The 17,745-nt window shown below is 41.6% G+C and overlaps 1 protein-coding gene across 4 annotated transcripts; it reads left to right on the top strand.

Moving 5' to 3' along the window:
• The first annotated feature begins 286 nt into the window (after positions 1 to 286).
• LOC121894833 (adenosine receptor A1-like) lies at positions 287 to 14,288 on the top strand. Of its 4 annotated transcripts, XM_042407704.1 has the most exons (6): positions 303 to 801; positions 1,772 to 3,721; positions 3,852 to 4,259; positions 4,774 to 4,891; positions 12,501 to 12,795; positions 12,945 to 14,288. In XM_042407704.1, exons 4-6 carry the CDS (start codon positions 4,824 to 4,826, stop codon positions 13,326 to 13,328), a joined length of 747 nt encoding a protein of 248 aa, XP_042263638.1. In that variant the 5' UTR covers positions 303 to 801; positions 1,772 to 3,721; positions 3,852 to 4,259; positions 4,774 to 4,823; the 3' UTR covers positions 13,329 to 14,288. The 4 variants fall into 4 exon arrangements, 3 of the variants coding, with proteins under 3 accessions (XP_042263638.1, XP_042263637.1, XP_042263639.1); XR_006095624.1 differs by lacking the exons at positions 12,501 to 12,795; positions 12,945 to 14,288 and having other exon boundaries at positions 287 to 366; positions 4,774 to 7,238; XM_042407703.1 differs by lacking the exons at positions 303 to 801; positions 1,772 to 3,721; positions 3,852 to 4,259; positions 4,774 to 4,891 and adding exons at positions 8,162 to 8,548; positions 8,841 to 9,806.
• Positions 14,289 to 17,745: the final 3,457 nt, after the last annotated feature.

Raw genomic sequence — 17,745 nt, 5'->3', positions numbered from 1 at the left:
TTAATGGACTTTTTTTCTGCGTCAAGTGGCAGCCACTCAGATAGAATGTGCTGTTATCACAGAACATGTTAGACTGTATTTTGTTATGATCTTCTTTACTGTGTATGCTGCATGCTTCCTACTGTTTACAACTTAAGGAGTCAAAAAAACTGTATATTTTTGTTTTCTTCAAGTCAAACAAGTGAGGTAAAATCCTCCATGCAGTGGCTGAAAGGACTATCAATCTCTCTTTCCATGGTCAAAAAAATATGCAATGAAATGAAAACTAAGAGACATTGAAAAGGTGGGGAATTAGAGGAGCAGCACTTTGAAGGACTCCGTGATTAGAGAAAGTAGTCGTGTGCACATCTACAAAACCTCAGTGGGGTAAGTGCTGGATACAAAAAACAATACAAGGAGTACCCACACTCTGAATCAGAGCTCCCTTTTCTTTATTTGTAATGTTTTGACCAACTTCAGGTCTTCCTCAGGCAATTTCTGAACTACAGCTGTACACCTAGGTGCTTGAAAGCATACACTGTAAAATAATGGTGGTAGCCACTGTGACGTCACACATTGGTTTTGAAGCTCAAAGTGGGTGGCTCTGGCCGTCGCCATCTTGGCAGTGCCTGACTCCAAAATGGGAAAAGAGGTGAAGCTGAGGCAGGCCAAATGAAGCCTGGTTACTGAGACCACCTAGCTCGAAGCTGTCAAGCTGGCTAAGGCTAACAAGCTAGGCTAACAAGCTAGGCTATGTGGCTAACCCTGTGGTCTTCTTGCTCCTGGTTGGTACCATTACCGTCATAGCTTACGTTACTTGAGGTACGTTAACCTGAAACTATACAACAAAACTTGAAATAATGACTTATGTTCTTGAGATTATACAACAAAAGTTTAAAATGCTTCAACGTTTTTAAAAAATATATAATTAAATATAATATATAATTTGCAACACAAGATTTTGTTGAGACTTGCAGAAATTTGGCCAGTGTTACTGTGAATCATCGTAACGTTTATTTAATACATATTTAACGAACAATTTGAAGCAAATCAAGTAACCTGAATTTAGATTTCGTCATAACTTTAGTTCTGTAGTCCCCAACAAAAAACATACAACAGCACAACAACAGACAGTAAAAAGCAAAAAATCAAAACAAAAAACCCCCCACAAGAACACACCATACAAAATACAAAATACAAAGCTACACACAGCACATCACATACACCCACAATGTCAATTAGAAATAATGTAAACCAATCAGTTGTGTGACCATTGAGTCACACAGCTGATTGGTCTTTTGAACATGTTTCAGTCTGGTCGTGAATGCATTTATAGAACTACAGTTCTTCATATCATCGGGTAGGGCATTCCACTGAGTTGTGGCTTTCACAGAGAAAGCTGACTGCCCAAATGCAGTGGGACGAAATGGTATGGTACAATCTTTTATAGAGGATATTCTGGAGGATCTAATAGAACTTACTGAGCGTGTATACACAAAGTCACATAGTGGAGGAGGTGTCAAACCCGTTAAAGGTTTGTTTATATAAGGACTCAAGAGGTCTTATGGCTGTTTCTCCAGCCTGCCCCCAACATGTAATGCAATAAGACATATGGGAAAGAATCAGAGCATGCATGAATATCTTAGCTGCATCCAAAGAGAGACAGTTTCTAATATGTCTAAAATTTGCTAAGTTGTACTTTATGGTTTTAAGCATTTTTTTAAACACAGAAGAAACTGACACATCCAAACAAGTATAGTTTCTCAGTGAATATTCTGCATTTATCTCAAAGAAATCTTGGAACGGCGTGTCCTTTTTCTACGATGACCACCTGACACAGCCCGAAGACATCCAGCTGTACACAGACTCTGCTCCCTCCATCGGTTTTGGTGGTTACTACGGCGGCAGATGGTTCGCCTCCGAGTGGCCGCCGGAAATGCCCTCTCTCTCTCCCTCTTCAGCCCTCTACGAGCTGTACCCCATCATCATCGCAGCACTTCTTTGGGGGCATGTGTGGTCATCTAAGGTCATCCTCATCCACTCAGACAACCTCCCCACCATTAACATCATAAACAAAGGCCGCTCTCATTCTCTGGATATCATGAAATTCATACGCAGACTGACCCTCATCTCTGCCCAACATCAATTTATCATCCGCGCCGCCCACATTCTCGGCTACAAAAACACCATCGCTGACTCCCTTTCTCGTTTCTCTTTTCAGAAATTCAAAGCCTTGGCACCCAATTCGGACCTTCATCCAACACCAGTCCCTCCGTTTTCAACCACAATCTTTCCATAAACCATCAGCTTCGCCATCTGGTCAATATGTCACAACAAGTAATCCTAAATAGCCTAGCCCCCAGTACTCTCTCAACATACTACTCAGGATGGAGCTGCTTCAAAACTTGCCATACCGCACATAGGCTACCATTTCCATCCATCGACGTCGTAAGCCTAACCAGCTTCATTACTTACTTCCATTCTGTTCTCAAAATCAGAGCATCCACCATCCAAACATACCTGAGCGGTATAAACTTTTTCGTTAAACTAGCTCCAGCCCCTTCAATTTCCCACAACCACGTCAACATGTTAATAAAAGGCTTAAAAAAGGCAGAACCTCCATTAGCACCAAAACATCTGCCCCTGACCGCAGACCTCCTCACCCGATGCATCCAAACCCTTTGCGCAGGTTATTTATCCCCATCCATCGACTCAACCCTCAAAGCTATGTTCCTCCTTGCCTTTTTTGGTTTTCTACGCTGCTCTGAATTCACCAACTCCACGTCCTATTACGACCCTTTGCAGCATGCCAGCCTCTCTGACATTTCCATCCACTCAACAAACATCCTCAGATTCAACCTCAAACGAAGCAAAACCGACCAGCTCGGTTTTTCTCACCCCATCAAGACCCACTCTTCATCACAGAATAAGGCCGAGTCGCCACACGCTTCTGGTTTCACTACCACCTCCGTCAAGTCCTCTCAAAGTCAGGCATTTCACCCGATCTATACTCCGGTCACTCCTTCCGCGCGGGAGCCGCTTCAACCGCATCCAGTCAAGGAATCCCGGACCATACCATAAAAATCCTCGGCCACTGGTCTTCTCAAGCATACCAGAGTTACATCCATAGCCACCTCCACGATATCCACAGAGCCCATTCACACTTAGTCTAGTGAAGCACTTTTGGGGATGATGAAGCAAAAAATTGCTCATCGAGACGTGCCTGGGTTCCTAGACACTCCAGCCTCGTCTAAAGTCCAACCAGTCACTATCCATCCAATTCGACTCCTTCACGACGACGACCCACATCTGGCGTCCATCACTTCCCCTCGACCCTAACATCCATCGCCCCTCATCTTATTCCTTCCCGAATCATCTTGCTGATCAAATAAACTATTTAACTATACACAAATGGCGTGGTCTAAATTAGTGAAATGAAGTTATTATAATAGCTAAGTTCAGGAACAAGACCATGCCCCGCTTCTTCTCACCAATTCACAACACATGCGCCTCGTTAACCCAAATCACCTGTGCCTCCCGGCCACATACCTGCGCGCATATATAAGCACGCCTAGCCTCCACCTCTCCTGTTCATCTCAGTTCTCTCAAACCCCACCCCCCCAAAACCCCATTCTCCCCTCTCCTCTCAGCGGGCAACACGGTGGCTCAGTAGTTAGCACTGTAGCCTCACAGCAAGAAGGTCTTGGGTTATGAACTCAAGCCGTCCCGGGGCCTTTCTGTGGTGAGTTTGCATATTCTCCCCATGTTCGGTGGGTTTCCACTGGGCACTCGGGTTTCCTGTCACCATAAAGACATGCACGCCAGGGCCTTTACTTCCATCCCAGTAATTCTACTCTCCTCCTTCATCATAGGAACCACCGGGGGATGATGAAGCAAAAAATTGCTCATTGAGACGTGCCCCCACCCTGAGTCTCCACCCCCGGGTTCCTAGACGCTCCAGCCTCGACTCAACTCCAACCGGTCACTATCCATCCAATTCGACTCCTTCACGACAGCGACCCACATCTGGCGTCCATCGCTTCCCCTCAACCCTAACATCCATCGCCCCTCATCTTATTCCTTCCCGAATCATCTTGCTGATCATATAAACTATTTAACTATACACAAATGGCGTCGTCTAAATTAGTTAAATTTCCCTGCAAGAAAACATTCAGCTGGAGCTTCAGTCACTTGTGGGAACAGCGATAACTGTGGATGATTTAAAGAAGTCTGTGGGTTTACTGCAGTGGACAAAGTTGTGAAAGACTACTGTGAACACAGTAAGTATAGCTGTTTAGTGTGTTTTTTGAAAATTGCTTCATCTTCCTGAATATGATACTAGCTTCCTCAAAATTCTACAGAAGTCATAAATTATGTGAACAGCAACCGTTGAACATGTCAGTGTTATTCCCATTCACATATGGCTCGCAGAGGTTTTAAGAGTGATACAATAAATTTCCTGGCTCAACAGAATCACATCATTTTTTTTTTTTGTTTGTTTTTTGTCTTAACTGCAAAGCTTGTGCTCCTTTACACTAAACACTTTAAACTAAACAGAGAAATCAACATACTATAGTGCTCTATTGATTGAAATCTTCAGTCCAGGATATTAAGAAGCAAATTCATACCCCAATGAGATTGGCTGAGTGGCCTGAACACCAATTTCTGTGTTGCACAATTGCACGTTTCAACTTGAGCTCATATTCTGTTGTATCCTTTAGGCCTGCAAATGAATTGCTTGTGATATGAGGCTCATCCCATAAAGTGTCTGAACAATTCCATCCATTTATGCAGGGCTGGAGAGGGTTGATGAGGAGCTGCACGTTTCCCTTCCCTAAATTATCATGCTTCACCAGCCACCCCACAGATTCAACACAATGGACCTCACTGCAAGCTGGGAAACACTCTCCGGGTCTGTGAAGGTTCATTTCTTGAACCACATGTCAAATACATAATGACAAAAAAAAAACAACAAAAAAAACTGTAACACTCATTTTACTTCAAGAAAGGTTTTTGTTCTCTTACTAATATGTAAATTGTGGTTGTTCACAATTTACATATTAGTAAACAAGGAGAGAAGTTCCTGCTCCTCCTTTTACTGGATGAATCGACTTTATCAGAAAGTTCATTACAGGATGATTCAATTTAGATTATTACGGTTTTGATCAGTTCTTACAAACAGGTGTATCAATAATGCATGGACACAATAAACATCAATACGCATTTGCAACATCATGCACAAGGCGGAGTAATAGCTTCAGAGAATAGATCAGTATTGTTAACAGCACAAACAATGGCCTCCTGTTTCTAATACATAAATACTGAGATTTTATGTCAGCTCCTCTCCACGATTAACATTTTGAGTATAGGGCCAAATTTAACTAGTTTTAATTTGACTGACATCCCAACATGGTTTCCTGTCTCCAGACGTGAAAGATGGACAAGAACAGTCTCTGTGAAGCATGTCTTTGTTTGCAGTATGTGGACTGAAATTACGGAGTAAAATGTTGTATCACAGTTCTCAACGCATGCAATGTTATGAGGCTATAACACAGTGAAGTAATAATCTTGCCTCACCGGTTTCAGTGTTTTTGGGTTGAGTGGGCCTCCATACTCACATGAAGATCACATTAGCCCTCCGTTAAGTGAAATTGCTCAGGGATCTGAAGTCAGTGATAAATACAGAGCGATACATACTGAGTGATCATATACTGTAAAGAGTGTATGAGAGTAAAGCTGCTAGTCTAAGAGTGTAATGTTACATGTAATATTACACAAAACAGGGTGATTTCACAGTGAATAATGGCATCTCCATTTCCAAACACATTGACCTATGACCTGTGACTCTGCTGGCGAATGCTTGAGCTTCCACCTAATCAGTAAGTGCAGTGCTAAATTTCTCAGTTGCATGGTCTTACATTGAAGTGAATGACAGACAGAGCAAATATTTACAAAGATTGGTGGTAGTATGATAGCAACTGTTTCACTCTGCCAGCTCCAGAAACAAAGTTTCCTGCTCAGGTCAGGTGTGTGATGGAGCTTCAGTTCCTGTGTGATTTGACTTTATCCAGCCTGTGCTCTCATGCTACATACCTGGACCTGCAGGCCCAGCGGCACAGACCAGAGCTGACAGCCTGGAGCTAAAGTGGGTCATTATGAAAAATAGTCCTCACCATAATATACAGTATCTTAATTAAAACCAGTATCAGTATCCAGATACTGTTTGACACTCCTGGGAGAGCCTCTGTTTCTGTGAGTAAGTCTGGACCACTGTGCTACACAGCACTGGCAGCAGGTAGCATAAATCAGTTAGCAGATGAAGCTAAGCCATATAAAATTAACCCATAAACAGAAGATGTTCTTTTCTGTTTGTTTGTCCATTTAGTGCTGTTGTACATATGCGCACAGGGCTGATTTATGGAGAAGATTAAATCATAAATGAGGCTTCTAATCATCTTCTTGTGTCATCAACTGAGAAATTGTTTAAGAGAATGATTCCCCAGCAGGCTCTATAAATCACATCCAAATCATAGTTATTATCTAAAATATTTGTTTGCTCCAGTGAAGAGAAGACCTTAGAAATCATGGGGATATAACAGCTGAGGAAAGTCTATCACATTCTGTCCATTTGTGTGCACACACACATCCACACACATGCACTTCTTCATCCCACACTCAATTTCTTCAGATGTGGGAGGTGCAGAATACACAGCAATGGATGATGTACAATGTTTATGCTTTAACACAGATAAAAGGCCAAACATGGCAACAATTGTTCACAGATGTTCAACATAAAATCTCAGTAAAGAAGAATCACTGTGATGACCCCTGATACAGATCATCCAAAAGCTGCAAGGAAGACCCAGAGCCCTCGATTACAAGGAAATGCGTGGATTTGATCCTCAGCAATCAGTCCATTCTATTTGTAAATTTCATGATTTTTAATATCATTCTATGATATGACATGAACGAGGCATTAGACATGGCGGTGCTTTGAGCTAAATGCTAGCATGCTTGAAATGTCAAGGCTAACATGGTGATATTTAGCAGGTATCATGTTTACAATGTTCACCAGCTTCATTTAGCGTGTTAGCATGCTAACATTTCCAAATTAGCACCAAACACAAAGCTGAGGCTGATGGGAATTGTCACTGGTTTTGCAGGTATTCAGTCATAAATCAAATTATTGGACAAATTAAATTTTGACCAGATGGTGGCGCTAGAAGAAAAGTCTGGGGATCATCAAAGTGATAACAGTTTATCCTGAGGAGAACATAAATGTGTGTACCAATTTTAATGGTAATCTATCCAATAGTTGACGAGACATTTCAATCAAAACCACCAAAGTGAACCTCATGGTGGTGTTAAAAGAAAAGTCAGAGGTTCACCAAAGTTAGTATGGATTCATGATCTGGGAAACATGAAAATCTTACAAAATGTCATGGCAATCCATTCAATAGTTGTTTAGATATTTCAGTCTGGAGACCAAAGTGATCTGTCAGTCTGTTGGCCAACCAACCAACAGACTGACATGCATTGCTATTCTTAGATGCCGCTAGTATAGCTAAAGAGCTATGACCCCAAACAGAATTATGAGTTATAGTGTAAACTTGTACGCCAGTTTCAAACCAAACATCATATCATTCTTCAGGTGCACCAGTGAACCTATTAGCTGATCCAAGGTCATTCAACTTTGAATGTGACACACAGCTGTAATTCATACTTGAGTAATAACTGTCATTAATATCAAATCATTATGTACACAATCATAATGAGCAGTAACTTAAAGAGACAGCAACCTTGTACATCCTTGTAAACTTACTTGTAGAATGTGGGTTAGAAAATCTCCAATTTGCTCACAACTTGGCAACAGACACTGTGCTATGAAGGTCATTGACAACAATATACTGTAGGTACTGTATATTTACCCAAATTTGGTACTGTAGAATATAAGGTAATTAATTGTAGTATATAATTATCAGCAGGCAGCTGTTAAAAACAGAAAATATATCAAAATATACCTGGCTCACAGTGGCCAGGACTATTAGGATGGTTTCATCAGAGTGGTGGAAATGATCTTGTGGGTTTCATAAAAGTCAGAGAAGAACTACAGACAATGGATGATTGAGAGTTGAGACAGACAAAAATCATTCTCAGATGAAGGACCTTCACTGCACTCAAGTTGAGAGAAATAGGCCTTCACATTTTCTGATCTGTTAACAGTTTGTCAGATTATTGATTGCTATGTTTGCTACTCAGATTAGAGAAGACGGTTTCTCTCATCCAAATCAGTCAAAGTGCGTCTATTCCAAAACAACAGTCCCAATTGCAATTAAATACACCGCAGAAGGCACTACATGTATCTCTGTGTGTATATGTACGTGCAAACACATGCCTTTATGCAACTCATTTTCATCTGTTTTGCAACTGAGTCCTGTAGTTTCCCACTGATACCAAGCTGATGTTGTACAGTATTGTTTTAGTTTCTCTCAGACACAAAGAATGTGACCATTTGTCTTCATCAAGCTCGTTTTCTGTGCATCCTCTCTGGGGTGGCAAAGATTTACAGGTTTATACTTTTCACTCACTCTTCATTTCAGCCGTTAACTTGTTACACAGAGGCAGTAATATCAGATAGAGACTGTCATGTTGAGTAACCTCTCCCCTTCCCAATTACATTTTGGAGTAAGCTATAGTCTAAGTAATATCTATCACATGAAGGTGGGTGTAAAATAATGTGGATTTTTTTTTCTTTTTTTTGGTGTTACTTGCATTGCAGTAAGTTACTGTATTGCAGTAAGCTCCATATATAAATGTCATATGAACCGATGTTCTCCTCTCCAATGTGTCCACTCCCACAGAGGTGAGCTCTCAGGCACACGTGTGACTGCAAAAAGAAGATAAAGGAGTTTTGAATAATTATTTGAATTCCCTGTGGTAGCCGTCACAGCTAAACAGGGATTATTTCACAAGCAAATAAACACGGCTGTCTTGAGCCAACTACATCGTATCCAAATTAAGAGATAAACGCTGATGGAGAGGCTGATGGCGCAATGGTCAAAATGACTCAGATTTTCGCAGGATGCACTTTCTGTTTTTTTCCGACCTTTGACACACGTCTGACATTGTGGGGAGCAACACCGCTAATCTTCGCTTTGGGAACCTGCGTGTGACTCATTCAGTGTCCCGGGTCCGTCCTGTCCCTCTGCCAGCAGGACTGCAGGGGCGACTTTCATTCCCGGAATCACCCTCGGAGCGTATGGAGACCAAGTTCTGCGTCTGGCGCGCAGCTACCGCATGTCCTGGACCACATCCTAAAACCATTCAGAGCAACAGACACCACCTCTATCTCTGCGGGACATAAAACATGCGAAACCAAAGTCAGGGTGTCTCAGTCGGTGCCCACAAACTCAAACAGGGAACTCATATGACGTGTCTTTTAGGCTGTTTCTCCGCGAAGCGCACACTCTTTCAGCATCCGTGAACATGACTTCGGCTCTGTCTCCATCTAAAGCCCTCTATATCGGGATGGAGGTGGTGATCGCCGTGTCCTCGGTCATCGGTAACGTGATGGTGGTCTGGGCTGTGCGTATAAACCGGTCTTTGAGGGACACCACGTTTTGTTTCATCGTCTCACTGGCCTTGGCTGACATTGCGGTCGGGGCTCTTGTCATCCCCCTCGCCATAACCATCAGCATCGGACTCCAGACGCACTTCTACAGTTGCTTGCTGGTCGCCTGCACAGTGCTCGTCCTCACGCAAAGTTCCATCCTGGCGCTGCTGGCCATCGCCATCGACCGCTATCTAAGAGTCAAAATACCCATGAGGTAGGCCTAAAGGTGAATTCCTCTAGTTTTCAATATCTTGTCTCATTTACAGAACAAGCCTTTGTGTCTGGACCGCTGCTTGGATGAAGGGCACACACCAAAACGGTCGTCCATAACGGTGTCATTCAGGATTTTTTTTCATTTCACCTGCAACAAGAAATTACTATAATATGTGACGTGAGGGTTGTCTGATCATTTACTGTTTATAATGACCTTATCATAGGACCACGTTAATGTAGTCTGACATCTCTGTAATATCTGGAAAATACAGTGTGACAGTGTCAGTGAATTTTAAGGCTATTAATACATATTGTGCGTATTCATGTACCCATTATATTTTTCCTAATTACTTCACTTTACTCTTCTAGCATATCATTTCACCCAAAATATGACATAAGATGTAAAATAGAAAAAAAGTAATGCATATGATCACCCATGATCACAAAGAAGTAGAAAGAGGAAGAAAAAAATGTGATATGACCTGTCCTCTTCTCAAAATGAATAAATAATACAAACATAGATGGTCTGCCATTATCAGTACTTTCAATATATAGATTATCTGATAGTTGTATAATTCATCTATAAAATTAATTAGGCAAGTTTGAATAATGAATTGACTGAATTTGTGCCTAAAATTGAGAGAATATACAGTAGATAGATAGATAGAGGTTTTCTATTGTACAAGACATTAAGGATTTCCTTTGGGATCCCTCAGGTCCAAAGAAGCATCCAAGCTCATTTGGCAGTTTAAAGTTGTTGAATTTCACATCTGTGAGGAGGCAAGCTGTTATTCAGCTGAATGTGTTTAAGAAACACATTGAAGTCATACATGTTGAATTCCATCTTTAATGCTACTGCGCTGGTTTGTTAAGAAGCAATATCTGAATATTGTTGTCTATGAGAGTGCTGCATGGTTGCTCAGACCTTTTCATACTAACATCCACTGATGCACTTATACATTGCCACTGTCAGTGCCACTAAATGGATGGTAAATATCTCACAATTCTCCAAAAAACGGATGAAAATAACCTCATGTACTACACTTTTTGGACATTTTCACACAGAAAGAAGTTTGTTTTTATAATCATTATGACCCTGATTATAAAAGTTCAAGTGTTAGTTAATACAGTATTTCTCCTCAGGATTGGCGTCATCTGTAGAAAACATGGTGCTGGTGCTTCCTTACAAAGGAAAAAAAAAGATGCATATTTTACCGAGTGACACATCTGAGAAACACATCTGGCCATCTCCATCCATCTTAGTCAGAGACTTTTTACTGGGCAAGTTTAGATTTCAACCACTAGTAAATTGTACTTTATTGTCTGGTGGTAAAGTGATAATGTTAGCCAGAAATTGAGTCCCCCTCCCTAAACCACCCCTGGGTCTCTGGAGGGACACATTTTAACAAGCACTGATTGCTTTTTATAGCAGAGGTGGTTATGAAGCACACTCTCATGATAAGAGTGGTCTGGCACTGGTTTGAAAATGTCCCATGTATTGTGTGTTTACTTAGCTGGCAGATAGGAATTTACAGGTGGGAGATTGGGATAAAATCCTGCAGCAAAGTACAGATATATGGACTACAGTCGAACCCAGTGAGTCGAGCGAATCGAGCTGATCTGTATGCAGACAGACAACCAAGCTTTACAAGCAGCTGTGCTGAGAGCTATGGGTACACAAGCTGACGTCACATATGGGAAGAGCCACAGTGTCTCTTTAAACATCCTTTGAGTTATTCATTCATTCACTCTGTGTTGTGTTTGCTTCACCCCAGCTGAACTCTGAATGCGTGTCTTTAAGCAAATGAGGGAAAATAGAAAAAATGACAGTATTTGGATTTGGCACATATTATGTTTGTGTTAGCATTAGGGAGGTTAGCAATGGAGCAGGCGTGATAAGAAGAGAGAAAAAATGTGCCTCACATGTGCATGAGAGTGACTATGAAAGCGGAAGAATGAGTCCCTCAGATTATTTACCCAGCCCTTTTCGTCTGATTGAGTCAGCGCTTACTCTTCAGAAATAAAGGTTGAATTCAAACTCAACAGGTCCTTTCAGGTCCTTTTGACAATGATTAAGACACAGAATAGTCTAAATAACAGACCATTATGTCAGAGCGAAAGTACCAGTGACATCGTATGAAAATACCAAAGGACTTGCAAACATTCATGTTAAGCAACAACTCCTACAGTTTCCCGGCTGAATGTTGTCATAGCTTGTTTCTGCTTGATGATTGATCCATCACTATGAACACTGCAGAGATTTCCAGAAAACGATTAGCAAACAGAAACATGCTGCCCTGCTGCGCAGCTGTCAAAAAGAGGTGTGGATTACAGGACAAACTAACTGAAACACTATAATGTAATTCAGTCAAATACAGCATTATTAACTTCACAAAGGGAGTATTTGCTATGAATCTTTGTTATGATTTGCTTGTTTTATTGGATAGCATTGGATTGCTTTACACATCAAGATGTTCCTGTTGTCTTTCCCCTGTTATTTAAAGTCTTAAAGCAACTTCAATACTTAATATGGAAGCACATGAATTGGCAGTAAAAATCAGTTGCTGTTTGAAATCTGATAATGATTTGGCAAAAATAGCATCATGGAAATTAGAACATCGCACACACATTCACACTGTCAGTCCACTGACATTTTTTTTTCCTCAACACTTTATCTTCTTCCTTGTTACCTTAGCTACAAGCGGGTGGTGACCCCTCGGCGAGCTGGCACGGCTGTGTTGCTATGTTGGCTGGTGTCCATCGTAGTGGGCCTCACGCCCATGTTGGGCTGGAATAACCTGCAGCATCTCCGTGACAATGGCTCCCTGCTCACTGATGACCTCCTGGTGACCTGTGAGTTTGAGATGGTCATCAGCATGGACTACATGGTCTACTTCAATTTTTTTGGCTGGGTGCTGCCCCCTCTGCTCCTCATGCTCGCCATCTATGTTGAGATTTTCTACATGATCCACAAGCAGCTCAATAAGAAGGTGAGATTTCCTTCTTCTTTGTGTAGGACAAATGTGGTCAGTGTGTTTGAGCTGCAGTAATCAAAAGTGATTAAAAATTGATTTTGCTATTACATCAGATTCCAGAATAACTTTGTACACTGACGATCTTCTCTGTTATCTCTCTGTAGGTGACAGCTAGCCACGCAGACCCCAGCCGTTACTTTGGCAAGGAGCTCAAGCTAGCCAAATCCCTCGCCCTGGTTCTTTTCCTCTTCGCAGTCAGCTGGCTTCCCCTTCACATCCTCAACTGCATTACCCTCTTTTGCCCTGCCTGTGTTAAGCCAGAGTTCCTCATTTACATCGCCATCATCCTCACCCACGGCAACTCGGCTGTCAACCCCATCGTTTACGCTTTCCGCATCAAGAAATTCCGCACAGCGTTCCGGAAAATCTGGAAACTGTACATGCTTTGTCAGGATCCGGTTGGTCGGCTTCCTCAAAGAGGGAGCCAGAGAGGACAGAGTCACGAGAGGAGGCTGAGGCAGAATGATGATGACGACGATGATGTGTGACCTTTGGTGACTAATTGGACCGCAGTGTAACTGTAAAGTTTCACTCCATTGGTTCACAGAATGGAGAGGACTCTGGGTTTATTTTCATGCTTGAAGAATTACCAGTCAAAAAGGGCCTTAATGACATCAAAGAATGTCAGAGGGATGAAACAGATGAGGGAACTCCATCATGGACTCACTGATTTCCTCCGTCCAAAACACTTTCTAAGGGGACAGGATGACAAATCAGCATGGAGACAAGATCCACATCCTTGATTAGACTTTGATTTAGATAAGAGTGATTGTTTATGCCTCTACCGGCTGATGATGATGTCATATGGGATAAGGGGCTTTTCATCACTTTCAACACCAACCTGTTGAACTTGAATCACTAAGTGTATGTCTGTAGCACACGCGGTATTAATGCTAATGTATGCTGTGCTGTATTTTTGACCTGAACTGAAACTCATGGTCTTTATCCATGTGAATGATCTCAAATAGTTAAGCATATTATTAATTGCTACATTACATGTTTTTTTTATGTGGCCTTATGGACAGAAAATATGATGAAGAGGAATGTAGCAATGTGCTAATAGTAGGAATCTGGTAAACCAGTGCTGAGCAAGCAGGAACTTTGTTTGCACAGTCAGCTTGATGCTTTGATAGGGAGCAGGACACGGGATGTATGTTGGAATGACGAAAATTGACTCACTTGGTGTTAGAACCCAGGATGGTACAATGAACCTCTGGTTCACCAACTGTGCTTAAGTCAAAATGACACAGTTGCTCATCATTACTTTCACTCATTTCATGGCCTTTATAGTTGTGTTGTGTATAAGCACATGTGAAGGTAACATTTTTTAAATTTGTGAGACCAGTTGACTGACAGAATGACTAAAACTAGCTGATAGTTGTAACTGTGAACAGCCTCCATGCATAAAGAGAATTTACTCCTCATTAAATATGTCGTGGTAAAAGCCACCTGTAGTAACTATGTAACACTGTAGCTACATCAGTAATGTTGAATAGAAAACTGTGAATCTAAAGAATGCTGGCTCTTCTATCCAGCAAGCTTCATTTGATCTATTGGTGAAAATCATTTTAATCCTATAAAGTACCTCGACTGTATCTGTAGGCCTGCTCCACTGCTCAGTGTTTTTTTTACTTTTCAAACTTTTCCCCTTGATTCTTTTTGACAAAATAGGCATACCAATGTAGCATCATCACATCCTCGCTGTCATTTTTGTTTCAGGGCTGACTTAAACTGACCAGTGCCACCTGTAAAGGAAGATTTAACATGAAAAATACATGCTGAGAAGGGGCTGCTGATAATATGTACTGTATGTAACTGTGTAACTAGTAATGGGATATAGTGTGTAAAATTCACTTCACTGAGAAAACAGCTGTGTATCTCTGACACGTCCTCTCACAGCTGTCGATTGAGCAAGCAGATTGGCAAATCCACCCTCCAAGATTTTTTTTATGACAGGATGGTAAGCAAAAAATGCCACAGCATATGGTGAGCCCTGGTTGAAATTCATGTTTTATGTGCATCAGCAGGTGGTAGCATTAAAATTCACACTGCATTTCCCATATGATAGAAATAACTCACTTTCTCCCCATGCCTCTCTTTAAAAAGAATAAGGCCATCAGTCTAGGGAGACCATTTTTTGTGTTGACACATCGATCTTCTGTCCCTGGGCAGACTGAAGAGGTTAGGAGTAGGGATGCACGATATTATCGGCACGTCATCGGTATCGGCCGATAATAGCTCTAAAATGAAATAACGGCATTGGCAAATTCTGCCAATTATGAGAGACTGATATGTCGCCTTCTCCTCCGCCGCCTGACTGCGCTTCCCTCAAGTGACTTTGTCACCCTGGCGGTCCTGGTGCTTCCTTCACAGGCAACAAACCGGGGCTCGGCACCCCAGTTGGATCCACATGCAGAACCGGGGCGAACGTTAGCTGGGAGGCTAGCAGAGGCTAGCTGGTTGTGCTTCCCTCCGGTCATGCTGCGGCTAACGCTCTGTTGGCCTCTCAGCTAATGTTAGCCCCGGTTCTGCATGCGGATCCAACCGGAGCATCGAGCCCCGGTTTGTTATTCAGGTTAAAGTGGGAAGAAGCAGCGGGTCTGACGGGCAGCTGAGTGAAGTGGAGCCTGCAGAGGAGACACCGGGACCGTCAGAATGATACAGTCCGTCGAGGAGCTGCTATGTTCGGCTGCACAGATAGGAAACACTTCGGCTGACAGGATGTTCCACACAAAAAAACCAAAACAAAACTTCTTCTTTTTGGTTTATAACGGCGGTTGGCAACCAGCGTATTAGGTGCATTACTGCCACCTTTTGCTCTGGAGTGTGGACCAGAGATTAAATCCTGCACATTAATCCTGTCTGTCTAATAAACTCAAAGAGAACTCTACTGCCCCACCCACTTGGCAGGTTCATTATTTGAAGCTGCTAGCGAAGTTTCAGGAGCAGGACCACACCTCAACCACACCCCTTCCGGCAATCCCATAAATACTAACAAAACCCCTCTCCTCCTCTTTCGCTCTCGCATTCCCCCCCCCCCCCACCCCATTTTCTTCCTGCTCTCCTCTCCGTCTTCTCCCCACACTGCACACTACAAGCAAGCCAGCGGATTACATGCACTAATTTTCTTTAATAAAATCACTCGAACATATCTTGTTGATGGTGTGGTCCTTGCTAAGTGAAAGTTTTTTTGCTGAGCTCCTGAACTCCAGTCTTCCTAAGTTATTCCTTCATATATTGTCTTTCTTGATCATACTTAGTACAATCTAAGCTTGCAGGCATAATAGTGTCCTCAGCCAGCTGGAAAAAATATGCGCATATATCGGCATCGGCAATCGGCCACAGTGAGTTGGAAATATCGGCATATCAGATATAGGCAAAAAATCCAATATCGTGCATCCCTAGTTATGAGGGTGTAAGAGTCCAGGGTTGAAGTGGGATTTTAGGGAAATCAGAAAGCGAAAGTGCAGTTGAGGAACTCAAAAGAGTTTATGCTGCTGCAGAGGTCAACATCAAGGCAACCCCGATGCTTTCCCATGAAATACACTAGCCTTTTAGTGTGACCCTCTTGATATCGGTCTTCACTATGCGTTACAAAATACACAAACACACACATGCAGTGTGTCTTCATCAGACAAGTGTACTCACTGTATTTTCAATGCTGCTCTTGTAATGTTTCCATGTGATTCTTTTCTCACTTTGTGCTCAAGTGAGATGCTTTTTAAGCCACTGTGTGTAGAATTTGCAAGTTATTATAGCATATTTCAAATGTTTATTATGGTATGGTTTTTTGTTTGTAGAAAAATGAAACAATCCAAGTGAAAATTGGTGCATAGTCTGTATAGAGCTTTCACCTTATTCATTCTGTATCCCTGAGTCCCACAAATATTTACATAGGTGGGGATGGGGGGATAACATACTGCCTAAATCAGTGTCTTTTATGATACAACCACTGGGGGCTTCAAAGTTGGAAATTTTACTTTCTACACATAGTGGCTTTAAATTTTAATCTGTTTACTTTTACTGAACCTGTGTGATAAATTAAAAAGTATTTGTGCAATATTCTGAGATGTACATTAACAATATCAGATGAAAATGTATAGCGTAGATATTGTACATGTAAACACTGTTAATCAGAATCACATGTTGGAGTCTCAGAGTGGTAACATGATGCGCTGTTTTATGAATATCTAATTATGAAGGAAAAGTGAATAAACAGGTGGAGTCAAACCACAGAAAGCACATCTCAGCTATCTCAGTTGAATGTGAACATCGATTCATTGCAGTTGGAAAATACACAAACATCAAACACAAGAGAAAGAAGATAAAGTGGATGACTCTGCCTATCAAGAATTTGATGACATGTGTTATCAAGAAGTTTTGTTTTTCATTACAAGTTCGTGGCAAGTTGTAACAAAACAATGACATTACTGAAGTTTGTAATACCAGAATGTCTCTGTCTCTTCTTTCTAATACACACAGTCAAGTCAGGTCAAGTTTATTTATATAGCCTGAAATTACAGGTTTGTCCCAGAGGGCTTCGCAGCCTGTGCAATGTGTAGACATACAGTATAATACAAAAACACACAAAAACATAGGTTAATATCCATTAATAAAGATTTTCTCATTTGATTTATAAATTGACATCAAGAAGGGCTTAATTTTAGGGTTTTTTTTGGATTTGGCTTGTAGACATTTCTCAGTTGCTGGTCAGCTCCTGCCATTAAGTCCACATGTTAGAGACAACTGTTAGTTGATGGAATATTTTCTGTAAATGTGTAAAATGCCATAAACAGTGCAAAACACCAATTAATCCAGTTGTTCCAAAACTGGAAACAATTGCAGGTAGGACACACATGACACACAGTTAAATCCCAAAATATGAAAACCAATCTTGCTCTCTAG

The sequence above is a fragment of the Thunnus maccoyii genome, chromosome 3, assembly GCF_910596095.1.
Source record: "Thunnus maccoyii chromosome 3, fThuMac1.1, whole genome shotgun sequence".
NCBI classification, from domain to species: domain Eukaryota; kingdom Metazoa; phylum Chordata; class Actinopteri; order Scombriformes; family Scombridae; genus Thunnus; species Thunnus maccoyii.
The sequence above is the reverse complement of the archived record's forward strand: the minus strand, read 5'-3'. Positions and strand labels throughout refer to the sequence as shown.

Coding starts and splice junctions, on each gene's coding strand:
- LOC121894833 (XM_042407703.1), top strand. CDS start 9,466: ATGACTTCGGCTCTGTCTCCATCTAAAGCCCTCTATATCGGGATGGAG. Junction 9,807..12,500: donor AGAGTCAAAATACCCATGAG/GTAGGCCTAAAG, acceptor TTGTTACCTTAG/CTACAAGCGGGTGGTGACCC. Junction 12,796..12,944: donor ACAAGCAGCTCAATAAGAAG/GTGAGATTTCCT, acceptor ATCTCTCTGTAG/GTGACAGCTAGCCACGCAGA.